This window comes from Hemitrygon akajei, chromosome 1 (genome assembly GCF_048418815.1).
Source record: "Hemitrygon akajei chromosome 1, sHemAka1.3, whole genome shotgun sequence".
In the NCBI taxonomy this organism is placed as follows: Eukaryota; Metazoa; Chordata; class Chondrichthyes; order Myliobatiformes; family Dasyatidae; genus Hemitrygon; species Hemitrygon akajei.
In genome coordinates, this window is record NC_133124.1 from 52,183,230 (window position 1) to 52,211,092 (window position 27,863).

The 27,863-nt window shown below is 40.3% G+C and overlaps 1 protein-coding gene across 3 annotated transcripts in view; it reads left to right on the forward strand.

Annotated features, from left to right (window-relative positions):
• Window positions 1-27,863, forward strand: part of klhl14 (kelch-like family member 14) — a 149,276-nt gene that overhangs the window by 92,288 nt on the left and 29,125 nt on the right. For 2 of the 3 annotated variants that reach the window (XM_073043151.1, XM_073043160.1), the window contains 3 exons: window positions 11,480-11,569; window positions 16,266-16,344; window positions 24,505-24,695. In XM_073043151.1, coding sequence (XP_072899252.1) covers window positions 11,480-11,569; window positions 16,266-16,344; window positions 24,505-24,695 — 360 coding nt within the window. The remainder of the gene's footprint in view (window positions 1-11,479; window positions 11,570-16,265; window positions 16,345-24,504; window positions 24,696-27,863) is intronic. The other variant, XM_073043168.1, reaches the window with a different exon arrangement.

Sequence of the window (27,863 nt, forward strand, 5' to 3'; positions counted from 1 at the left end):
GGCCTTGGATCAGTTGGACAATAACAATAACAAAGTCAGGCCACTGTTTATTGATTGCAGCTCAGCATTCAACACAGCCATGCCCTTATTTCTATCAACAAGCTCTAAAACCTGGGCTGCTGTACCTCCCTCTGCAACTGGATACTTGACTTTCTCACTGGGAGACCAGAGGAAATAACCTCTCCTCCTGACTGACAGTCAACACTGGCACACCTCAAAGATGCATGCTTCGACCACTGCTCTACCCTCTCCATGCACACAACTGTGTGACTAGGCACCACTAAATTTGCCAATTTAACATCTATTGTTAGCAGAATTTCAGATGGTGACAAGGAGACATACAGGAGTGGTTTAGATCAGCTGGTTGAGTTCAAATTTCAAAGTTAAAAGTACATTTATTATCAAAGATAGATAGATAGATACTTCAGTGATCCCGAAGGAACTTATAGTGTCACAGCAGCATTACAAGTGCCCAGATATCAAGATATTAGAACAGAAGTAAGAAAGAATAAAAATTAAGTTGTCTCAAACAGTCTCACAGGAGGGGAGTGGTCATCACTTCCCCATCTGTAGGTCAATTCATTACAGAACCTAATGGCTGAGGGTAAGAATGACCTCATACAGCGCTCTTTGGAGCAGCGCAGTTGTCTTAGCCTATTACTAAAAGTGCTCCTCTGTTCAGCCAAGGTGGCATGCAGAGGGTGAGAAACATTGTCTAGAATTGTTGAGATTTCCCTTAGAGTCCTTTGTTCAACCATGGCCTCTATTGTGTCCAGTTTGACTCTTATAACAGAGCCAGCCTTTCTAATATTTTATTGAGCCTATTGGCATCACCCATGTTGACGCCATTGCCCCAGCACACCACTGCATAGAAGATTATACTGGTAACTACAGACTGGTAGAACATGTGTAACCTCCAGGTTTGGCCAGTGGCCTTAGTCTAGGGAAGACAGTCTCTGGCCCCACCAAACGTGTGAAATCTTAGGTGCAAAACCTCTTGTTTGTGTAGTTGCTGCATGATGCATTACCCTGCTACAAATCAGTACCACAAAATAACAGACAGTACACCATACGCAGTTAAACGATTTTGCTTTATAATTCTTAATTTGACTAAAGGGTTAGTAGAAAAAAACAAAAAGAAAACGGCCAATTTTAATGAAATAGTCTAATATAAACGTTGGAGTTCAGGGTTTTGGTTTCACTGGTCCTCCACTGATTTCCCCTGGGCTTCGTCGACTCCTGGCCCCACTGCAAGTCCACTCCGTCCTGCTGTCTACAACCTCTCCTTTCTGGCAACTCATCTTCCACCAAACAAAAGACTCAGATTACCTTGTTCTGAGGCACACAACAAAAAAAAAAACACCCACTTCATTGGATGACGCACATTCGAAAGCCCCCATTATCTCTAGTCATAACCCAAACACTGCTGCTACAGAAAAACCATAACATTAGCAGTGAAACCTTTCCTAGGGGGTTACATAGGTAAAGAAGAGGCCAACGTACTCCAAAGGACCTGTGTCTCCTCAGGAATCAGAGGCAAATCCGGCCCTTCTTGTACACAGCCTCTGTGGTACTGCTGCACTCAAATCTGTCATCCAGATGCACCCCCAGGTACCTGTAGGTCCTCATCACATCCATGTCCTCACCATCAATACTAAGAGGAAACAGTGCAGGATTGGTCTTCCTAAACTCCATCACCATCCTTTGTCTTACTGATGTCGAGCGGCACCATTCGACAAAGCTCTCCACCAGGGCCATGTATTCATCCTCCCATTCACCCTTTTACACCCATCTATTGCTGAGATATCAGACTGTAAATGACATGACTCATTGTTGTATCTAAGGTCTGAGGTATACAGGAACTGGGTCAGTAAAGTCCCCTGTGCGGCCCCAGTGCTGTTTATAGCCATGTCTGACACACAACTGCAGCCACACAAACTGTGGTCTGCCAGTCAGGTAGTCCATTACTCAGGATACAATGGAAGTACATATATGTTTCCATATACAACCCTGAGATTCATTTTCTTGCAGGCATTTGCAATAAATACAAAAAAGAAACAACAGAATAAATGAAAGACCACAACAATAGCCTTGCTCTCAACATCAGGGAATTGATTGTGGACTTCAGGAAGGGGAAGCTGAAGCAACACAAACCAGTCCTCTTTGACAGATTAGGAGTGGAAAGGGTGAGCAGGTTCAAGTTCCTGGTTTTCAACATCTCTGAAGATCTATCCTGGGCCCAACATATTGATGCAATTACAAAGAAGGCACTATAGCGGCTATACCTCATCAGGAGTTTGAGGAGATCTTAGATGTCATCAAAGACTCTCGCAAATTTCTGCAGATGTACCACAGAGAGGGTATTGACTGACTGCATCACCATCTAGAGGGGCCTCTGCACAAGATTGGAAAAAAGCTGCAGAAATTTGTGTACTTAACCAGCTCCATCATGGGCACTAGCCTCCCCAGCATCAAAAGTGGATGCCTCAACAAGATGGTGTCCATTATTAAGGACCCCATCATACAAAATATGTCCTCTTCTCATTGCTACCATCAAGGAGGAGGTATATAAGCCTGAAGGCACACACCCAACATTTCAGGAACAGCTTCTTCCCCTCTGCAAACAGATTTCCGAATGGACAAAGAATCCATATACCCTACCTTACTATTTTTTGCTCTCTTTTTGCCCTAGTTCATTAATTTAATTTTATATATATATATATATATTTACTTTTGTAATTTTTGTATTTTATTATGTATTGTAATGTACTGCTGCTGTAAAACAACAAATTTCATGACATTTGCTTTGATATTAAAGCTGATTCTGATTCAGATTCAGTTTTCTCAGTAAAGATAGAAACAGAAAATTAACATCATATCTTTATAAAGGCAGTGCTAGTGAACAGATTTTTTTTCAGGTGTTTCCAAAGTCTGCATCAAATGAAAAAGACTGGCTGTTGTAAAACCTTGTCAAAACAAATTGTGTGGAAAATATTTCATAAAACTGAGCCTACCTTTAAACATTGTAGTACTTTTTCTTAATGGTTGCCTTAGTAGATATTGTACCATATCAAATGGATGGTGACAACTGCTCTGTTTGATACTCTTGCAACCTAATTACAAAGGTACAATAAAGGTTAATTATATGCTAATCTAAAAGAAATATCTGCAAATATGAGAACTCAAAAATAAAAACAGAAAATGCTGGATACGTTCAGCAAGTCAGACAGAATATGTGATTAAAAAGACATTTGGTCAAAGAATTGGGGAAAAGGAAAAAACAAGTGGTTTTTAGTGGAAGAGACGGTGAGGCAGGGATGGACAAGATGAAGGATATCACTCTGAGAAGGTGAAGCCAAAATTGCTGAGGTAGTAAGTCACAAAACAATGTCGTCTAGTCAATGGGTTAATGTGGCATTTAGACAGAATCTGAACAAAGGAACATAAGACCCATGAAATTAGGTCAGTTATTAAGAGGAAGAATGCAGAAAAAAATGTAAAATGTGTCAAATACACTCTATGGGACATGGTTGATAGGTCAAGCTGTACCAACGGAGAGATAAAAAGTGAGTCAATATCACCAGTTCTGGTGCAGGCAATTAAATTAAATTATCTGAATTTGTAGAATTTGATATTTGCTCCTAAAGATTGCAATGTGCTTGGGCAGATGGTGCACCTCAAGCTAGCACTGGGCCTCATGAGAACATTGTATAGATAAAGTTGGAGTTAAAGTAATCAGCAACAGGAAGTCGAGGACATCCTTTGTGACTTGAGGTCAGGTGTTTCTCAAAGTCAACACCCAGTCTTAGCTGCTTTCTCCAATGTACAGGAGACTGCACTGTGAACATCACTTATAATACACTACATTGGATGAAGCTGTTTACCCAATGAATTGCTATTTCCCTTCGAAGAACTATTTGGGTCCCTTGATGATGGGAAAGGACAAGGACATAAGAAAGTGAGTGATTGCTGAAGGCAGAAGAAAAGACTGGGATATCTCAAAGTGAATAGTCCCTTCAAAATGCTGAATGGGGAGGGGAAAAAAGATGTGATCTTGTTGAAGATTACAGAAAATGTGGTATGATCCATGATATGTGACAGTTGGTAAGGGGGAGGCGGAGAACTCCGACCTTTTTCTATCCTGGAGAAGAGAGATAAAGCAGAAGATTAATAAAGTGTTGAAATGTAGTCCAAAGTTCAAATTCATTATCGAAGTATGTATACCATATATAACCTTGAAATTTATCTTCTTACAGACGCCCACAAAACAAAGAAACACAATAGAATCTGCAAAAACCACACACAACAAAGACTGACAAACATCAAATGTACTAAGGAGGACAAATCTTGCAAATAGTAAAAAATAAACAAATAATACAGAGCACATTAGCTGCAAAAACCCCAAAACTGCAGCCACAGCTGCCAAGTCAGTTCAGCTCTGAGTCGAGTGTAGCTCGATGGCTGCAGGTCAACAACTGCTCCTCAACCTAGCGAAGTGGGACCCGAGACTCCTGCACCTCCCGCCTGATAGTAGTTGCGAGAAGAGAGGGAGACAGTGAAACTCAAGCAAACGTCACCAAACATTGGTTCATTTTCCACTCTCAGGCCTCTGCTTTAACCTGGCTCATCACTTTAATTGGTACACAGCAACTGAGTTGAGCACAGGTTCATTTTCCACTCTTGTAGCACCTACCACCAGCGATGGCCACCCCGGCTATAGTCGTATTTCCATGCTCAAGAGTCAAATTCTCCAAATCCTTCAGGGAATCATAAAATTGGTGGCTTGTTTAGATGCTTCAAAAGCGGCACAGTGGTGTAGAGGTTAGCACAACGCTTTACAGTACCAGTTATCCAGGTACAATTCCCGACATTGCCTCTAAGAAGTTTGTATATTCTCCCCGTGACCGTATGGGTTTCCTCCGGGTGCTCCAGTTTCCTCCCACATTCCAAAGACGTACTAGTTGGTAGGTTAATTGGTCTTTGTAAATTGTCCTGTGATTAGGCGAGGGTTAAACTGGGGGATTGCTGGGCAGCGTGGCTCAGAGGGCCAGAAGGGAGGACTCTGTGCTATGTGCTAATAAATAAATATAAAAGTGCATTCCTTAAAGGGAAATTACAGGTGGCAGATTACAATGATTGTAGTTCAGAGGAAGTATATTTAGTAGAGTATCTAGCTGTTTTGCGAGCTGCCCGCGAAATGCCACCAGCACCATTTTGTCCTTCTAACCAGTCACCCTCCTGCCACAGAATGGGGAAATTGCACAACCAAGTAATGCTTCTAACACTTGTCAATAGTGCAGGAAATGAAATGCTGACTGCTGTGCCAGGCATTTGTTCTAGGCATCTGTGAATAGTTCATTGCCCAATGCTGCAGAAAATCATCATACTAAAAGGCAAGGAAGTGAGACAACATATATTCAATAGCCTTTCTTAGCTCTGATTTTACTGCAAGTTATTTGCAGTTTGCCTTTCTGAAGATCCAACTCGTTATAAAGATGCCTTTGGTTATTTTAGAGGTTCCGAAATATTGTGATTTCTTTGCTCAAGAGGGGTGGTGAAAAACAGATATGTGTAACCGCAAAGCCTCATTATTACCACCTGTCTTATATTATCAGGAGTAAGTCTCATGACTGCAGCCTAGTTAATGGTAGAAAGGGTGAATTCATAAAGTCTGAATTGCGATACGTTAAGTTGATTTTCACATATCACATGACAATATGAGTATTATAATAATAGCTGCTGTGTGAGATCAGTAAGTCTGGAATAACTCCAATGATGTGACATTTTCAAAGTAACTTCCCACTGGCATTCAAAGAAGCTGCCAGATCGAGAATTTTAAAATACAAAATCAACCTGGTCTCTGATTGTGAGTTTAGATTAGAAATAATTTATTGATTTTTTTCTAAGTATGAAAGTGGAGAAAAGACACAGGGAAGGCATGTTTACTATTTGCTGTTTACACGGGAACAGTGGGAGTTGATTTCTTTTTACATGGGTACATAAATTACCATAAGCAAGCACTCAGGTGCATCAACCAGTTCAGGGCAAATAGTGTGAGTCGAGTATACAGGAGCAAGGATGCCTTGCTGAGATCCCATGTAGAATTTTGTGCACAGTTTTAACTCCTTCTCTGAGAAAGGATGTTCTTCCCATAGAGGGGATGTAATGAACAGTTATTGGATTTGTTCTTGGGATAGCTGGATTGATGCATGAGGACAGATTGTTGAGGTTAGGCATACGTGCACTGAAGTATAGAAGTGGGTGAGGGTGTTCATTGGTCAATTAAGGGAGGATGGTCCCAATGAACAGTCTAAAGCCAGATGTCCCAACAGGATATGGGGTATGCCACATAGATCAGGAGATATTTCTTCACCTAGAAGGTACTGAACCTGCGGAATTCTCTACCACAGAAGACACTGGTCGTTAAATCATTAAGTATATTGAAGAATGAAGCAGATATATTTCTTAAATCTGAAGAGATTAAGTGATTTGAGGAGAAAGGGGGAGAAGCTGTAGACAGGCACTGAAGTGGATGATCAGCCATGATTGTGTTGAATGGTGGAAATAGTTCAAAGGGCAAAATGTTTGGCTCTTGGTTTTGTTTACAGTGGTTCTATAGCTCTGACTGATACTTAAGGCCAATCACAGGTGGCTGCTTGTAGATAATATGTAAGAAAGCATCCTAGGAAGCCATAGTAGGAGGTGATTTGTTGACTCTGAGAAGAAGACCAACAATGTCTCGAGCCTACACACACCCCTGGAGACTGGATATCAATGACAAAGGTACATTGATATCCTGGCCCCCAGAACACATCACAGTCAAATCAATCTCCAGAGCTGAATTAAGACAGAAACTGTCCTTCAGTCATAGCAGTCTTGGCCCTAGTACATTTCTACTCTAACTGAAGTTAGCTTTTGGTTTAAGCTGAGCAGGACACTGATCACGAAGGAGGGGAGTGTGCATTAGGGAGCTTCTCTCTGCTCAAGAATGAGGAGTTTGGTGTGCCATATTTCTGTTTAGGTCTGTTCACTTGCAGCATTACCTGTGCTCATACAGAGAGCAACTTGCTGACTAGCTCATGGGGAAATGTGAGTGGTCTGTGGGTGACATCCCCGGGTCCTTGTGCTGATGATTGGCACCTCTCTGCTCCCTGAGGACACTAAGCTGCTTTCAAGTGGTATAACTATGCCTTCAGAGCTCCAGACTGCACTTTTGCTGTGTCAGGGCAGTATGAATCTAAGCCGAAAGACTTTGTGTGGTCTCTGTCCGTGTCTTCACAAACAGAAATAGATGCTATGCGAGGGGATTATTACCTAATCCTTGTAAAGAGATAGCTATGATTTATCAGTATTTGATCTCTTGGCTCTGCCAAAGCATTTGTGAGATTTCAGAGAAAGCACCACCATGCTCCTTGTCATCTCCTGCCTTTGGGCAGGTATGGCCAACAATGCACGACTGAGGTTACGTTCTTGCATTAGTTTTGTCATTAGAGTATTCCAACTAGGAGCCATTGTGATCTTAATTGTCAATATCAACCTCCTCCTCCTCCAATCCCTCTTCGTTCCTGCTCCTCCATCGGTTGCATCGCTCTCCCACTGCTGGATTTGGTGAGTAGTAAACAGAAGAACTTTCCTCACAACCTACAGGGCAAAGCAGAACAGAACTGCTTATATACACTGCCGCAGAGTCGCAGCTGAAAGGAGATGGCAATCACACATGTGAGAATTCCAGGCAATTAGGGTTTCTCTCTCTTTCTGTGTGAAATACAATTACAGAGAAACCCTAACTGTTTCAATCTTGTAAAGTCTTGATCAAAGCACAGTGATGACAATGCTCCTTGCTTACCTTAGTCCACATTCAAAATCAGGTTTAATATTACTGGCATATGCTGTGAAGTTTGTTGTTATGCTGCAGCAGTACATTGCAATGCATAATAATAAAAAATATAAATTTCTGTAAGAAGTATATCTATATTAAAATGTTAAATTAAATAAGTAATGCAAAAAGTGAAAAAAAAGACAAAATAGTGAAGCAGCGTTCATGGGTTCAATGTCCATTCAGAAATCTGATGGCAGAGGGGAAGAAGCTGTTCTTGAATCATTGAGTGTGTACCTTCAGACTGCTGCATCTTCTCCTCCCTAGCAATAAGAAGAAGGCATGTCAATAGACAATAGACAATAGGTGCAGGAGTAGGCCATTCGGCCCTTCGAGCCAGCACCGCCATTCAATGTGATCATGGCTGATCATCCACAATCAGTACCCCGTTCCTGCCCTCTCCCCATATCCCTTGACTCCGCTATCTTTAAGAGCTCTATCTAACTCTTTCTTGAAAGCATCCAGAGAATTGACCTCCACTGCCTTCTGAGGCAGAGCATTCCATAGATCCACAACTGTCTGGGTGAAAAAGCTTTTCCTCAACTCTGTTCTAAATGGCCTACCCCTTATTCCTGGGTGATGGGTGTCCTTAATGCCACCTTTTTGAGACATCACTCCTTGAAGATGACATTGATGCTGGGAAGGTTAGTGCCCATGATGGAGTTGACTGAATTTGCAATTTTCTGCAGCATATTTTAAAGATTAGGGATTTAGATAGACACTGTTAAGGGTGTGGTATTATTTAGGGTTTGAGCATCAGTGACATTAGTTTTAGTTAGTTTGAGGGTTTTTAGTTTGCAGCCCTATTGCCCAGCATTTCTTATTTTCCTTTGTTCTGAACAATTTTTGTTAAAACACAGTGAACGCTGTATCCGTGTCTCTCCTTCTGCACTTGGGCCATCACTGAACTCTTGTCACATATAAGCTACGTCTGAAACTGATGGCATTGAAGCTGTATACCATTGATTAAAGCAAAGGGGATGCGGTAATCACAACCAATAACCAATAAGATTCTTTTGCTCAGTAGGAGGGTTGTTCCTTTTTGTTCTCTCTGCCCGTTGCCTGGTGAAGGACATTCCTGTTCTAGTGGATGGCCCTTTCACCCTGTCACTTGGTATTTTGTCCTAAATCGAGATGAATGTCAAACAACTCATTTGTTTTCCTACACTTTGTGGCCTCGCAGCCTCTGTGTGTGGAATGGAAGACACTGAATATCAAAAGTGAGGTGAGAGTATAAGGCTTGGTGTTGAAAAAAAGTGAAATTTAAGGGGAATATGGATTTGAACCATTTGTTTTGTATGTCTTTATGACAAAATAACATTTTTTCCAGTCTACAGCTCAGCTTGACATGCCTTGCTAACTCATGGCATTTCTTGCAACATTGCTTCATTGGATAGCAAATCTCTCTCCTGGAGGAGAAAACCCATCAGATTATATAACAAATATGGGACAGCAACAAGTCATTTAGCCAACCTGCTCCATCCATGATCCATTCAAACTTCTTCACTGTAGTCTTCATTTTAATTTTTTGACTAAACTGTCCCCCAATATGCTTCCCTTAAATGCATTTGTGGCATTTGTTTTAAGGTAGAGAGTTTCACATTCTCACTGCTCTTTTGGCAAAGAAATTTATTTTGAATTTCTAATAGATTTCTTTGTTACATTTTTATTTTAATAATCATAGTTTTGTTCTCCTCACAAAAAGAATCATTTACTCTGTATCGATGCCACTAAAACCTCAAATCATTTTAATGACCTCTTGGCCATTTCTTTTTCTCAACAGAACATAAATCCAGTCTGATCTCCTTTTCCAGCTGTGTATACTCTTCCAATACTAGTACCATCCTTGTAGATTTTTGCTGCACTCTTTTCAGTTTAACCACATCTTTCCTACAATAGGGAAACCAAAACTGTGCACAGGATTCTAAGTGCCACCTCAACAATGGCTCATACAACTGCAACATATTGCCCAATTGTTATAATTATTGCCCTGATTGATGAAGGCCAGTGTACTAAATGCCTTTGTCACCAGCTTGTCTATCTGTGATGCTGCTTTTAATGAACTATGCACTTGCACTTCTGCACCATTACACTCCCTAGTGCCCTAACATTCACAGTAAAGTTGTATGGGATCACTAGACACTTACCTATGCATCACTGGACTCCTATCTGTATTGAAATCTACTTTCCATTCCTTGGCCCACATCCTAATTGATCAAGCTCCCCAGTAATCGCCAATAACTTTCTTCACTATCGCCACCTAAATTCATGTCATCTGCAAACATATTGTTCAGGCCTTGTGCGTTTGCATCCAAATCATCTATATAAATTATGAACTACAAAGCTCCCAACGCAGACCCCTATGCCCAGGGGCTGTGTGATGAGCCCATTTCTGTACACTCTGGTCACATATGACTGCACGGCTAAACACTCGAGTAATCATATCGTCATTTTCACCGATGACATCACAATGGTGGGGCTCATCATCAACAATGATGAGACGGCCTACAGAGAGGAGATGGAAGAGCTTGAGGCCTGGTGCCAGGCAAATAACCTCTTGAATAATGTCAGCAAGACAATGGATATGATAATCGACTTCACACCCAGCTTTTCATTGACGGCACGGCAGTTTCATACCTCTAGGACTGCACGTTTCACATAACCTTTCATGGTCTCAGAACACATCCTACAGAATTAGGAAAGCTCAACGTTTCTCTGTTTTCTGAGGAGGATGAAGAAAACTGCATTATGCACATCTAAACTCATGTAGTTTTACAGTGTGCAGTAGAGAACATCCTAACAAGCTGCACCTCTGCATGGTATGGAAACACTACTAGATGGATACAGAAAGGTGCTGAAAAGGGCCAGTAATATCATGAAGGATCCCACCCATCCTGCTCATGGACTGTTCATCCCAATCCCGTCAGGGAGGAGGCTAGGTAGCATCCATGCTTGGACCATCAGACTCAAAAACAGTTACTTTCCCCAAGTAGTAAGGCTGATGAACATCACCACCCACAAATTCACCCCTCCACACCCCCACCACCTTTACTTCATCATTTCCTCTGATTCACCTTATGTACAGACACTCCTGTGCCTAGCGTCACTTTATAGATGAACAACTGATCTATGTATATATGCTATTGTATGTATTTATTATTATTTATTGGGTGTTTAAAATTATTGTGTCCTTTATCTTATTGTGCTTTTAGTGCTGCATTGGATCCAAAGTAACAATTATTCCATTCTCCTTTACACTTGTGTATTGGAAATAATATTAAACAATCTTGAATTTTGAATTAATCCCTCTGCAGAGGGGGAGATCTATACTTTTATAGCCTTTGCAAATTATTTTTCATTTCTTTTTATTAGTACAAAGGATTCTCAACCATTCAAACATCCTCTTATGGTGAAACTGGGGTAGTAAATTTCGAAGAGTTAACCAGACATTTGATGTATTTTCCATTATGCTTTGAAAATCAATGTGATAATGAAATGCCTCCAGTAACTTCAGCTAACTGATCACTGAAAAGGATAAGAAGCCATTCTGATCCTGTAGCATGACCATTTAGTAAAGTTGCTTTTTGGTTTTTTTTATTTCAGTAATGCCTTATAACAGTGCCCATCACTGTGTTGTGGAAGTAGAAAACTTCCTGTTTGTACTAGGAGGAGAAGACCAATGGAACCCAAATGGTAATAACAAACTGCATGGTTCTTCATACTTCACATCAAAAGGATGCATCAATATTTTTTGGGAACAGAAATAATGAAAGTTGCATTCATTTATCTGTTAATGTCAATAAACCCAGTAAGTGTAACAACTGTGGGGCAAGTAGGGGAAAAGTTGTTAAAATTGAGGTATTTATGGTGTTACTTAAACTCCAAGTTAATTTCCCTTCTCATCATAACTTTATCATTATAACAGAATTGAAAGCACTACAATCCTGTTTCTCTCCACTTGACTTAACAAGAAGCAAGTTCCCAGTTGTTGCAAATGGTCATTAATTCCTTTTTTCGGTAACTTCACCAGTACTGTTTCGCTTTCACTTAAACTGAGGACTAATGTTCATTTAGGGAGGTTTGCTTTTGCCAATTTAGAGAGATTAAACTAATGTAGCAGGAATTGGGTAAAGGATTACATAAGACTATAAGACATAGATTCAGGAGCAGGATATTCAATGCCTTTAGCCTGCTCTGCCATTCAACAAGTTTCCCCAACCACAAAACTCTCCATCCATTACCATATTGACTAAATATCTGCCTCATATTTGAATACATTCAAGGATTTAGTCTCCACTGTTACTGGGACTAGGAATTCCAAAGAAATTCTTTATAATGATATCTCTGGTTCTTTGCCCCTCAACCTCTTAGATTCTGTCCTGTCAGGCCCATTAAATATCCTGCATGTTTCAATAAGATCACATCCCATTCTTTTAAATCCAGTGATTATAGACCTGGTTCTATAGGTCAGTTGTGGAGAGCGCCCTCTTCTTTGTGGTGGCGTGTTGGGGAGGCAGCATTAAGAAGAGGGACGTCTCACATCTTAATAAGCTGGTAAGGAAGGCGGGCTCTGTCGTGGGCAAAGTACTGGAGAGTATGACATCGGTAGCAGAGCGAAGGGCGCTGAGTAGGCTACGGTCAATCATGGAAAACCCTGAACATCCACTGCATAGCACCATCCAGAGACAGAGAAGCAGCTTCAGCGGCAGGTTGCTATCGATGCAATGCTCCTCAGACAGGATGAAGAGATCATTACTCCCCAATGCCATTCGGCTTTACAATTCAACCGCCAGGGGAAAGATATGTTAAAGTGCCGGGGTTAGGATTTTACCTATTAATGTATTTTAGTAAACTATTTAAGAACTTTTTAAAAGCTATTTATTAATGCTTTTTGAGAGGGTGATTTTAGATGCATATCATATTTATACTGAGTTAAGTATTGTATGTAATTAGTTTTGCTACAATAAGTGTATGGGACATTGGAAAAAATGTTGAATTTCCCCATGGGGATGAATAAAGTATGTATCTATCTGTTCAGTCTCTCCTCATAAGACAATTTCTCCATAGTCAAGATTATGTTTGAATTTCCTCTCTGAAATACATGTGGTGTCTCTGTACAGTGTACAGTGTCATAGACAGAAAATTTAGTGAGTTGGTCACACTGTAGGTACGGAAGTAAGGAGATAAGGGGCTACTGAGAAGTATGGTAAGTTCAGGAGACTCTCTGGCCATTCCTCTCTCGTACCATTTGTTGTCGGGTGAAGGGGGACATTGCCCCTCGGAAGAAAGCAGCAGCAGCAGCCAAGTTTGTAGTGCCATAGTTGACTCTGACACACAGCAGGAGAGGGAAATGTCTTGCTAAGCTGTGGTGGTCAGGGATTTGTTAAAGAGGGAAATAAAGCAGCACTACTGTGGGTGAGATCAAGACTTGAGAATGGTATGTTACCTCCTTAATGTCAAGGTCAGTAATGTCTCAGTTCAAGCATTGGATATTTGGAAGGGGAAGGGAGAATAGCCAAGGTTATTGTAGGTATTGGTACCAATGACATAAAAGAAAGAGGAATAAGAGTATGTTTAGAGAGTCATGCAGGAATTACAACTTGGGTCATAATCTCTGGATTATTCCCTGTGCCACATGCTAGTAAGGGTAGAAGTAAAAGAGTAAGACTCGTGGCTAGAGAACTGTTGCAGGAAAGACAACTTCAGAAACCTGGATCATCTGGATCACATCTGGAGCAGGTGGGACAAGAAAAGTAGGTTTCACTTAAACTGAGGGCTAATGTTCATTCAGGGAGGTTTGCTTTTGCTAATTTAGAGTTTAAACTAATGTAGCAGGAGGTGGGAAGCATAGCAGTGGTGTAGCAGGGCATATGGACAAAAGGCAGACATTGATGGACCAAAGGGCTCATATCTGGCCGATACAACTCTGACTGTCTGACCACTTTCTTAAGTAAGGAGCCCCAACTGTTGGTTATAGATTGGGTTTCACCAAAGCCTTTTAAGGTTGTGAAAACCTTCCCTACTTTTATTCTCCAATCACCAATTCCCTTCCCAATATAAAAAGCCAGCTTGCTAACTCTCTGGGTTTCATGGATGAGGACCTACATTCCCTTCCTACTATAGCTTTCTGCTGAATGCTTTCAGGTAAATAACATTCTTTCCTCCAAAGTGAATAAATTCATATTTTCTGCCATTGATTTCCATTTCTCAATTTCTTGCTTATTCGCTCAACCTTTCACAGCCTCTGTCTATTCATTGTAGCTTCCTTATAGATTATAATATCTCTGCTCTCCCACACCCTCAGCATCAGGCAAATATGCCCACAGCATATTTGCTTCCTTCCTCTAAATAACTAATATATATAATTTTAACAGGAGAACAGTCTCAGCACTGATCCCTGCAACATCTCACTAGTTATGAAGCTGAAAGTGACTGTTACTGTCCCTACTTGCTACACCCTGTTAATTAGATAATCCCATATCTTTGCAAATATGTTATTTCCAGTATCATGAGCTCTTGGTAACTAAGTACTTAACCACTGCATGGTCTACCCCTAACCACTCTGGCTAATATTTCCTCAAATGTGTCAGACATGATCTCCCCTTCATGAAACTATGCTGATGATGCTTCATCATGCATTCTGTTTTTATCTTCCAAGAGCTGATTCTAACATTTTTCCAATAATGTGATGTGAGGTTTTCCAGTTTACGGTTACCCAAATTCTGCCTTCCACTCTTGTGAATTTTTGAATCCTCTCCAGAGCCGAAAGAAATATGGAAAACCCAAATAGCATCCAATGCATCAATTACCTTGGTAACCATTTCTTTCAGGAACTTTTGATGCAAACCAAGTCCAAGTCACCAACCAACCTGAATCCCTGTCAGTTTGCATAATAGTAATGCTCCAGCGACCCTGATGGGATTTGCTTCATCACCTGTATTTTTTACTATTAATGTGTTCATGGTATCTTCCATCATAAAGATTAATGCAAAAAGAAATTAACTCCCATGTCATTTCTGGTTTAACAGAATTATTCCTCTAGTCTCATTCTCTAGCCAATCTGTGTTCACTTTGAAGTCTCTAGTTCAATGTTAATATAAGAGCAGTCTTTACAATTAAAAGCTGTGCTTTCCTCCCTCCTGCAACATTCCTTATTAGGCATGTTGCAGGAGGGAAGACAACACTGCTTCTTAAAGCCTCCAGGTGTATAATATAAATGTAGATATGAACATTCCAGAAACTTTACTTCACAGGTTGAAATCTTCAGGCTATTCAGGTTAGAATAAATCATGTCCTGAGAGCTTGCCAGTTTAAAAGTCAAAGGATTTTTAAACTTGCAGTACTTGAATAGAGAACTACCCAGCAGAGGCAAAAAAGATTGGTTGTCAATCATAAAGACTCAAAGGTGAAATGGTTACACTGTCCTTGCGTTCATCTGACAACAAACTACATCTTTAATCAATTGTGACATAGAATGGAGAAAAATCAGCTTTGAACTACTGTTTGTTCAGTAAGTAAAAGCCTGTGTCTATGAATTAATTATGGATTTATAAAACTGAGTCATAATTATTGCTAGCAATTTAGATTTTTCTTAAGAATGGACATTAATGTTAATGTAACACATTACACAAAATTGCTTTTAAAATCAAGAAGTAGGCTGTACAGTTTTGGTACAGAGTACTTCTGGATTTCACCCTATCATAGATCGGAAAGATGTGGTTAAAATGAAAAGAGTGCAGAACGGATTTACAAGGACGTAAATCTAGTGGGCCTCAGTTACAGGGCAAGGTTGACCAAGCTAGGTCCTTATTCCATGGAACGTAGGAGAATGAGGGGTATCTGTGGAAATGTTTGAAATTATGCAGCATAGGTAAGATGGATAGTAACAGTCTTTTCCATAGTCTAGGGAAGTCCAGATCTGGGGGCATAGATTTAATATGAGAAGTGAAAGACATAAAAGGGACCTGAGAGTCAACTTGTTTACAGTGGTGAGTATATGGAATGAGCTGTCAGATGAAATGGTTGAAACAGGCAGGATAGGGTAATTTAAGAAGCACTTGGATAGGTGCATGGAATGGAGGGGCCTAGAGGAATATAGGTTGAACATACGAAATAGGTACTAACCAGGTGGCCAGCATGGACATAGTGGGCTGAAGGGCCTGTATCCTTGCTGTATTGCTTTATGACTCTATGGCTCCAAATCATTCTGTCATACCTGGGACACAGAGTATTTTTGACCTTTTTACTAATTTCGGGGAAACCAATGGGCCTTTGAAATGCATATTACAAAAAATAAACTTTATTCCATTTACATTTCTGTGAGAACTTTAGGAAAACAGTATTTAGTTTTGGAACATATTTAAATCACTGATTTCTTTCTTTAAAACAGGGAAACATAGTACTAATTTCGTCAGCCGATATGATCCTAGATTTAACAGCTGGATACAACTTCCCCCTATGCAAGAAAGGTAAAATTTTACATTTAATTCTTTAACATAGTGCTAGAGCCTAGAAATTAGATTCATTTGTATCAGTATTTTTCTATGGACAAATTATATGTAAAGGCAATAGATGGTGTCTACACAGACTTTAGTAAGGCATTCGATAAGGACCCGCATGGGAGATTTGGTCAAGAACGCTCGGTCTCTTGGCAATGAAGATGAGTTAGTAAATTAGATTTGACATTGGCTTTGCAGGAGAAGCTGAAGAGTGGTAGTAAATAGTTGTCTCTCTGACTGGAGTCACTCCACTGACTAGTGGAGTGCCACAGGGATCAGTGCTGGGTCCATTGTTGTTTGCCATCTATATCAATGATCTGAATGATAATGTGGTTAACTCGATGAGCAAATTTGTGGATGACACCAAGACTGGGGGTGTAGTGAACAGTGAGGAAGACTATCAAAGCTAGCACTGGGATCTGGACCAGCTGGAAAATGGCAGATGGAATTTAATGCAGTCAATGAGAGTTGTTGCACTTCGGTAGGACTATCCAGGGTAGGTGTTACACAGTGAACGGTAGGGCACTGAGGAGCAAAGGGACCTGATAATACAGGTCTATAATTCATTGAAAGTGGTGGCACTGGGAGATAGGGTTGTAAGGAAAGCTTTTGGAACAATGGCCTTCATAAGTCAAAGTATTGAGTTCAGGAGATGGGATGTTATGTTGAAGTTGTATCAGACATTGGTGAGGCCTAATTTGGAGTATTGTGTGCAGTTCCGGTCATGTACCTACAGGAAAGATATACATGAGATTGAAAGAAGACAGCAAAAGTCTGGAAGGATGTTGCTGGGACTGCAGGACCTGAATTATAAAGAAAGATTGGATAGGCTAGGACTTTATTCCTTGGAATGTAGAAGATTGAGAGGAGATTGATAGAAGTATACGAAATTATGAGGGGTATGGATAAGTTCAATATCAGCAGGCTTTTCCCACTGAGATTGGGTGGGACTACAACTAGAGGTCATGGGTTAAGGGTGAAAGGTGAACAATTTAAGGTGAACATGCGGGGAAACTTTTTCACTCAGAGGGCAATAAGAGTGTGGAACAAACTGCAAACGTAAGTGATGCATGCAAGCATGATCTTGAGTTTGAGAGAAGTTTGGATAGGTACATGGATGGTAGGGGTATGGTGGGCTATGGTCCCACTGCAGGTCGATCGGAATAGGCAGTTTAAATGGTTTGTCCTAGACTAGATGGGCCAAAGGGCCTGTTTCTGCACTGTATTTTTCTACAACTTTAACTCTAAATAAATGTAAACCATAGCCAATCCTACTAGTGATTATTTCCAGTAAAATTATGCCCGTCATGAAGCTGGAATGGACACTTCAAGCTCTAGTTATGTTGCAAGCCTGACATTATTCCTAACATTGTCCCAAGTCACAGAATGCCCAATTCCTTCCTCATTGACATCATAGGCCATAGAAGAAATGCATCTTCATCTTCATCTTCAATCTTAATTTCAAGCCTTTGCTCCATGGTTTTAGATACTCCCTATAGGGGAAAGAAAAACATCCACTCAGCACTCATCCTATCAAGCCCCCTTACCATTCTTCTAAACTCCAAAGAATGTAGGCCCACTCTACTCAGTCTCTGTATTTACCAAACCCTTCACGTCAGGAATCAACCTGCTGAGGCTAATCAGAATTGCCTTTAGTGCAGCTGTATCCTTCCTTACATTCAGAGACCAAAACTGTTCACAGTACTCCCTGAGCAGCCTCCACAGTGTCTTATAAGGCTGCATGGAAGGATCTACTCCCATATTCTGAATCTTTAAAATAAATAAAAATCCATATAACACAGCAGACAATGCCGGAACCAGGTGTAGGTGTATAGTTGTGAAAAACAAATGGATTAATGTGGCAGTCAGTGGCAGATAAGGGTAGATTATGCTTTGCTTGCATTATGTGTCGCTGATAACAGGCCTGCAAGACATTGCTTAATAGGCCAGGAGAGAGAATAAAAGGAGAAAATATGAGTCAATATTAGAAATGGCCAGTTTTGTTACAGGTAAGTACTGTGTTTTCCATAGCAATTGCCTCATTTCCAACATTTTCTGTTTTTTTAATTTTAGAATTTTAGTATCTGCACATTGTTCATTATTTAAAAAAATTTTAAGTATGTGAAATCCTATCACATTGTTGACTGTTAAGGTGCATATTTTTCACCTGAAGATCATAAGCACAGAATTATTGTATCCCCCCACTTTGTTTTCACTCTAACATATGGTATTTCACCCTGCCTTTCCAATTCATGAAATTTTTGCTCAATGAAATATTTTCCAGGAATGTAAGCCTTTCTTTCTAAGAACACTTATCTTGGCAACCACCTTATTTTTGGCCAAATTCTTTTCCTGCATGGTTGTGTAAAATGGAGTTGAAGGAATCTCAGACATTAACGTTGAATTGTCTATTCAGGTTCCATTTAAGAGGCAGAATATTCTCACCAGTGATTGAAGAATACCTAGCTTGGGTACATTGGTTACTTAGTTCCAATGGCAGGTACATGATACTGGAAGTAATTCATCCCTTAGAGAAGACCATGCTATCTCCACAGTCATTCAATGGAGTGAATCATTAGTTTATCAGTAGATGGCCACTGAAATTTATATAGAATTATATAATCATAGAAAAATTACCAGCCTATTCCAACACTTATCAAATTAACATGACCTAATCATATCACATTCTCTAACATAAGGTCCAAGTCCATGAGGATGTCTGCAGTTGTTATAAAGGTTAAATAAAAATTGCTATATAAGTGAACTGGAAAAGAAATGATTCTCTCTCTTTGCAGGCAGACTGTGGTCTTAGTACAGCATATGGGTCAATACCTGGTGGCCAAACAGCAGATATTACACCTTCATTTGTGGCTATATGAAGTTACACAATCACAGACAGTCATGGATGGCTACCAGATTATAGCAGCTACTGTTGATAACATAGTTTATGACTTTTGATTGCAGAATGTGCATGTATTCACAAAATGAGAGCTCTTCTGCCACAAAAAAATTCTTATCATAAGACCATAAGACATAAGAGTAGAATTAGGCCATTCAGCCCATCAAGTGTACTCTGTCATTCTGTCATGGCTGATCCTGGATCCTACTCAACCCCATACACCTGCCTTCTCACCATATATCTTACTGCCCTGACCGATCAGGAAACTATCAACTTCTGCCATAAATATACCCATGGAATTGGCCTCCACTGCAGTCTGGCAGAGCATTCCACAGTTTCACTACCCTATGGCTAAAAAAGTTCTTCCTTATCTCTGTTCTAAAAGGTTGCCCCTCAATTTTGAGGCTGTGCCCTCTAGTTCTGGATACCCCCACCATAAGAAACATCCTCTCCACATCCACTCTATCTAGTCCTTTCAACATCTGATAGGTTTCAATGAGATCCCCACAAATTCTTCTAAATTCTGTGAGTTCAGGCTCAAAGCTGCCAAACACTCCTCATATGTTAACCCTTTCATTCCCAGAATGATCCTCATGAAACTCCAATGGACTCTCTCCATTGACAACACATCCTTTCTGAGACTTTGGGCCCAAATGGTTGAAAATACTCCAGGTGTGGCTGACTAGTGTCTTATAAAGGCTCAACATTATTTCCTTGCTTTTCCCTTGAAATAAATGCCAACATTGCATTTGCCTTCTTTACCACAGACTCAACCTGTAAATTAACTTTCTGGGAGTCTTGCACGAGGTCTCCTAAGTCCCTCTGCAACTCTGCTGTTTGAGCCTTCTCCCCACTTAAATAATAGTCCACACTATTTTTCCTTTTACCAAAATGCATTATCATACATTTCCCAACACTGTGTTCCACCTGCCATTTTTTGCCTATTCTTCCAATTTGTCTAAGTCCTGCTGCAATCGCATTGCTTCCTCAGCACTACCTACCCCACTACCTATCGTCATATCATCCACAAACTTTGCCAGAAAGCCATTAAATCCATTATCCAAATCACTGACAAACAGTGTAAAAAGTAGTGGTCTTAATACTGACCCATGAGGAAAACCACTAGTCACTGGCAGCCAACTAGAAAAGGCCCTTTTCATTCCCACTTGCTGCCTTCTGCCTGTCAGCCATTCCTCTATCCATACCAGTACCTTTCCTGTAACACTGTGGGATTTTATCTTGTTAAGCAGCCTTATGTGTGGCACCTTATCAAATGCCTTCTGAAAATCCAAGTAAATGACATTCACCACCTCTCCTTTGCCTGCCCTGCTTGTTACTTCTTCGAGGAACTCCAGCAGATTTGTATGAGGAGAGAGCATCTCTGCTCTTTACATCAGTTCCTCTGAGACCCTCAGTACAGCTTTGTAAATCTAGAGGCCTGTTCTCCTTCATGATCAGCTCGTTTTCACTCTGACAGGTCATATTTTTTTTACCTCCTGATTTAAGAGTTGCAGGTCATTTAGATGCCACAGGTTGTTGCTGCTAACGTGCTCTCTGCAGATCAATGCAATTAAATAATGTGGTCTATATACAAAACTCATATTAAAAAATTGAAATGCTATCTCCACTATAATGGCTAAGTTTTAATCACACATCACAACTCTGTTACTGGGGAATATATATTTTATCCCAACAAATCTCAGCATGGAGAAGTTAATGTTTTAAAAGACCTAAAATCTACTTAAAGGAGTACCCATTTGATGGACGATAGCAACGGAAATACTTTATTAATCTGCAGCATAATAACAGGCCATTCATCCCTAATGGTCAATGCCAGCATTTAACAGCTACATAAGCTTCCTTCCTTCACTTAATCCTGTAGGCATGCATATCTAGTTTTTCCTTCAGCATATCCAATGTACCTAAGATACTTACATTAGCACGCTCCCTTTTTTACTTTGTTACTTGCTGGGTAAAACATAAGACCATAAGGTATAGGGAGAGAATTAGGCCATTCAGCTCATTGACAAACAAGAGAAAATTGTCAGAACTCCGAGCAACACACACAAAATGCTGGAGAAACTCAGCAGGCCAAGCAGTATCTATGACAAAAGTACAGTCGGCGTTTCGGGCCGAAACCCTTCGGCAGGAGCAGAATTTGGCCATTTGGCTCATTGAATCTGCTCTGCCATTCCAATATGGCTGATTTATTATCCACCTCAATCTCATTCTCCTGCCTTCTCTGTTTGATCTGCTTCTGTCTGGTAGGCGCTTCAGATCCCTCCAGACTAAGACTAATAGGCACTGCAGAAGTTTTTTCCCTACTGCGGTCACTTTGCTGAACAGTTAACTGCCGGTTAACTGTCGGCTAACTATTACTTGGATTGCACTATCTGTATGTATAATCTATATTTTCATTTATATTTATCATTATTATTGTCATGAGCAGAGAGACAACATCTGCCGGAAGTAAATTCCTTGTATGTGCATAGGTACTTGGCGATTAAAGTCTGATTCTGATTCTGATTCTGATTCTGATTCTCCCTGTAACATAATTGCCTAATTAAACCAATGGGTGGAAATTCCTAAATGGAATTAGTAGCTAATTCATATTTAAGTCTTCTTGTTTTGGCCTATCACATTAATGGAAACATTTACCATAGAGTTACCCTTTCAGTCCCTTTCATTATCTTAAAAACCTTAAAATGATCATCCTTCAGGATTTTTTTCTCTGAAGAACTGAGTTACATCTTGTTAAGCTTCTCACATGATTATTGTATATCTCTGTGATGTAGCAGGATAAACTTTTAACACGGGTGACCAAAAATAAAATGGGGCAGCTGGGTGCCATGATAGCATAGCATTAGGTGTGACACCATTACACCTCGAGGCATCAACGTCTGGAGTTCAATCCCAGCATGCTGTCTAAGGAGTTTGTGCATCCACCTCAAGGAATGAATAGGTTTCCTCCAGGTATTCCGGTTTCTTCCCATGGTCCTAAGATGTACTGGTTAGTAGGTTAATTAGTCATTGTAAATTGTCCCATGAATAGGCTAAGGTTAAATCAGTGGGTGCTTGGCAGCACAACGAGAAGGGCTGGAAGGGTCCATGCTTTATCTGTAAATAAATAAATCAATAAAATCTACCGTACAGTAACTCTGCCAGTCCAACTGTCACAATCGTAAAGCTCAAAGGTCAAAATTCAAAATAAATTTGTTATCTAAGTACATATATGTCACTACATACAACCCTGAGATTTATTTTCTTGCAGGCATACTCAATAAATCCAATAACTATAATAGAATCAATGAAAGACCACATCAACAGGCAGACAACCAGGGTTCAAAGGCAACCAGTTGTGCAAATATAAAAAGAAAGAAAAAAAGAAATAATAATAATAAGAGGTATAAATATAATCTAAATATAAATATAAATATCAAGAACATGAGATGAAGAGTCCTTGAAAGTGAGTCCACAGGTTGCGGAGATATTTAAGTGATGGGGCAAGTGAAGTTACTTTACTTTACTAGTTCGGAGCCTGATGGTTGAGGGTAAGAACTGTTTCTAAACCTGGTAGTGTAAGTCATGTGGCTCCTGTACCTTGTTCCTGATGGCAGCAGCAAGAAGAGAGTATGTCTGGCTGGTGGGGGACCCTAATGATGGATGCTGCTTTCCTCCGGCAATGCTCCATTTAGATGTGCTCTGTGGTGGGACGGGATTTCCTATGATGAACTGGGTCATATCCCCTACCACTACTTTTTGCTGCATTTTTTGTTCAAGGGCATTGGTGTTGCCAAACCAGGCCGTGATGCAATCAGTCAATATTCTTTCCACCACACGTCTATAGAAGTTTGTCAAAGTTTCATACCAAATCTTTGCAAACCCCTCAGGAAGTAGAGAGACTGTTGTTCTTTCTTCATAATTGTACTTACTTGCCAGGCCCAGGACAGGTCCTCTGAAATTATAATACCAAAAAATTTGAAGTTGTTGGCCCTCTCCACCTCTGATCCTCTGATGAGAAAGGGCTCATGGACCTCTGGTTTCCTCCATCTGACGTTGAGTAAGAGGTTATTGTGGCACCACTTACCCAGGTTTTCAATCTCCATCCTATATGCTGATTCATCCCACATTTGATTCAGCCCACAACAGCAAACCTAAATATGGCATTGGAGCTGTGCTTTACCTCACAGTTACAAGTGTAAAGGGGGCTAAGTACATGGCCTTGTAGTGTACCTGTGCTAATGCAGATATGGAGGAAACATTTTTGCCAATTTGAACTGACTGGGGTCTGTAAGTGAGGAAATCGAGGATTCATTTGCACAAGGAGGTATTGAGGCCATGGTCTTGAAGCTTATTGATTAGTTTTGAGGGATGATAGTATAGAATGCCAAGCTGTGGCTGATAAAATGCATCCTAATGTATGCATTTTCACTGTCTAGATGTTTCAGGGATGAGTGAAGAGCCAACGAACTGGCATCTGCTATGGATGTGTTGTGCTGGTAGGCAGATTGGAGTGGATCCAAATCACTTCCCAGGCAGTTGATATGTTTCATCACCAAACTTTCAAAGCACTTTATCACCGTGGATGTTAGTGCTACTGGACGATAGTCACTGAGACAGGTTACCACCTTCTTCTTAGGCACTGGTATAATTGAAGCCTGCTTGAAACAGGCAGTGATCTCAGATTGCCAAAGTGAGAGAATAAAGATTTTGGTGAACACTACAAGGAGTGACTGGCTATCTTGAGAGATGATCCCCAATCCATCAAATCCCCATTAATGTATTGGAATATTTAGAATTCTAGTCGTATCATGCATTGTACATTCCCTAAGCAGATTACCGGCAATACAGAATTGTCAAAACAGTAAATGTCAAGTTATTTTTGTTCAGCTAGAAGGTAAATAAATTACTCTTTTACTGCACAATGTTAATATAAAACATTGACTTCTTGGTTTCCTATCCAATATTGCGTTGATCTAAATTCTTGTGGACAATTAATGAATACTCTTAAATGTCATTCAGGTCTTCAGTCTAACAATCCTGTGATTGGCATGTACCTGGCCCACTCGTCAGGTTTTTCAAATACATTATCTATGCGTACCATTGCAAATGAGCAGTATGTGAATTTGGCAGCAAAATGTGCAACTTTGTGATGTGCTGTCAAAAAGTGGTCTTTGTAACGTTTATTCGTATAAACTCTTCTTGTAATCTAACATCTAATTCTACTGCAGGCGAGCCAGCTTCTACGCCTGCCTTCTGGATAAACATCTGTATGTGATTGGTGGAAGGAATGAGACTGGTTATTTGTCAAGTGTTGAATGTTACAATCTGGAAACCAATGAATGGTGCTACCTGTCCTCCCTGCCCCAGCCTCTGGCAGCTCACGCTGGTGCAGTGCACAATGGGAAGATTTACATATCAGGTACCTTCATAATATATCACTGCAATTATCAATAAAGTAATGTGCTTCCTTCTGATTGGTGTTTAAATGAAAAGAATTGTATTACAATATTGATTTGCTTCATTTTATTTTACTTTTTCTGAGAACAAAATTGGTGCAATCTAACATAATCTGTTAAAAAGACTGCTTCATTTAGTTTCACCAGTGTGGCTTTGCATTTTCAAAGATTGCCTATGTTATATTTAAGTTCTTTTTTTCTTCAAATCCATCCTATAAATAATTTAACTTTACTTTGTTCCTAAAAAAAAGACAATTGCAATTACACTTACCCACTACAAAAGTTGAGAAAGATATTAAAAGGAACTTTTTCTTAGAGCCGGTTCCTGATAGCTTGGCTCCATAGTGTAAATCCATGCTTTATCTTGAGAGAGTCTCCAATCAGACACATATGTTAGGGATCATTAGTGAGTCATAAATGCCTAGAAAAACATTCTCCCCCAAGCTACACACCCTATGACCTTCAATCCTAACTATGAAATACCTGATCAGGAAAGCAAACTTCAAGAATCAGTAAAAGTGAAGTAGTTCCTTCATCCTCCAATAAAGATAAGATTTGAAGTGAAAAACAAAAAAAAGCTGCAATGGCTGAAAAGCTGAAATGAAAGCAGAAAGTGCAGGTAATGCTCAGCAGAACTGTTGGAATGCAATGGGCCCGAGATGTTAGCCCTCATTTTCTCTATATAGACACTTGAATATTCTTCATATTTTCTGTTTATTTTTGCACTAAGTATACTGACTTGATGTGACATTCTTAATTCACAAGAATCTCTTCTGCTGTTGTGCTGTGATAGTCACTGTGCTCATCATCGTTCCTCATAAACAATGAGAAGGCTTGTCTGCCCGATTTCTGGTAAGCACTACAACAAATGATAGTAAGACATTGGTTACACCGTGCCTGAACTTACAGCACCAAATTCAAATTCCATCATGGCATTTGTGCAATTTAAATACAATTAATAACCTGAGATTAAAAGAAGGCACATATTAGTGATGATGCCCACAATAGTGATGATAACAACAGAATAATTGGGCTCCTGTAAATACCTATCCATTATGCCCTTTAAGGAAAGAAATCTGCCATCCTTATCAACACAGGTTTATATCTGACTCCAGGCGTATCAGTATAATTGAATATAAATGTGATACTGAAATCGTGGAAGAATCAGACTAGAGTGGATCTACTGTCATGATGAGGACACACTCAGGTTGGAGGAGCAATACCTTATATTCCATCTGGGTAGCCTCCAACCTGATGGTATGAATATCAATTTCTTGAACTTTCAGTAATAACACCCCCCCCCCCCTTCACCATTCCTGATTCCTTTTTCCTTCTCTCATCTTATCTCCTTATTGGCCCATCACCTCCCTCTGGAGCTCCTCCTCCTTTTCTTTCTATCCTCTCCTATTAGATTTTCCTTTCTTCAGCCCTGTATCTCTTTCACCAATCAACTTCCCAGCTCTTTACTTCACCCCTCCCTCTCCCAGCTTCACCTTTCACCTTGTGTTTCTATCTCCTCTCTGACTTGTCATCCTTCTTTCTCTAGTCCTGATGGAAGGTCTCAGCTTGAAATATCAACTATACTCTTTTCTACAATGCTGCCTGGCCTGCGGTATTCCTCCAGCATTCTGTGTGTGTTACTTGGATTTCCAGCATCTGCAGGTTTTCTTTTGCTTGTGAATGGATCATCTGGCATTGAACTGAACACTTAATTTGGACATAGAAGAGTGAGGACCAGAGAACACAGCCTGAGAATAGAGGGATGTCCACTTAGAAAGGAGATGAGGAGGAATTTCTTTAGTCAGAGAGTAGTGAATCTGTGGAATTTGTTGCCATAGGCTGTGGAGGCCAGGTCATTTAAGGTGATACGTTATTGATTAGTCAGGGCATGAAAGGTTACAGGGAGAAGACAGGAGAATGGGGTTGAGAGGGAAAATGGATCAGCCATGGTGAAATGCTGGAAAAGACTTGATGGGCCAAATGGCATAATTCTGCTTCTATATTTTATGGTCTTATGGTCATATTCTAAAGAAAAATCAACTTAAAAGAACATTTCCATCACTAAGCCTGTTACTGTGTGATAACTATATGTACATAACAGTTACCACTAACAATTTAATCCAGAATCCTGGACAGCTTCTGCAAATTTATCATTTGTTGGTGAATCAATCAATAGCAGTATTGTTATGATGGTGAGGTATGTTAGCAGGGTGAAATACTATTAGACATTTTGGCTCTGCCTTTCAGTAGTACCACTAAGTCATATCTTTAGGAGCGGTCATCTCTACTGAACATCCATCTGTATGTAACCTTCGGTTTGGCTAGTGGCTTAACCTAGGGGATGATAGCCCACCCCAGCCCGGCCAAACTTAAGAAATCTCGTTTGTGTGGATGCTGTGCGATGTCTTCCCCATTACAAATCAATACCATGAAATAACACAGTACACAATATGCGATTGAACGATTGAGCTTTATAATTCTTTGTTTGACTATATGGTTAGTAAAGAAACAAAAAGAAGAAAAGTGACCTTTCTCATGGAACAGTCTAAATGTGCAAACGTTGGAGCTCACAGTGTCGTCCGTTTGTTTCCATCGTCCTTCTCTGAGCGTAGCCGACCCTCGGACCCTTGGACCCTCACTCCTCAGACCACTCCATCCAGTGGTCTACCAACCCTCTCCATTCACGTCCTCTCTCTTCATCTTTCCCCGACAAAAGACCGCAAAATCCGTGCTCCCAGACACACAAGAAAGGGCAACATCCCACTCATTGCTAACATGCCCAGTTATCTGTAGTCATAACCCAAACATTGCTGCTACAGAGAAACCATTACATTAGCAGTGAAACATTACAGAGAGGCCATTATGTTAGCAGTGAAACCTTACAGCGTGTTACATGTAGTAGCTTAGCATTTAGCGCGATGCTATTACAGTTTGGGCATCAGAGTTCGGAGTTCAATTCTGATGATCTCTAAAAGCAAGTTTGTCCATTCCTTCCCCAGTCAATTCAGATTGGCAGCAATATCTCCTCAGTGCTCAGCCCCCTGTTCTACTCACTTAATACTTAAGACTGTGAGGGAGGCTAAACACAGCTCCAATGTCATATTCAAGTTCACTGATGACACTATTGCCAA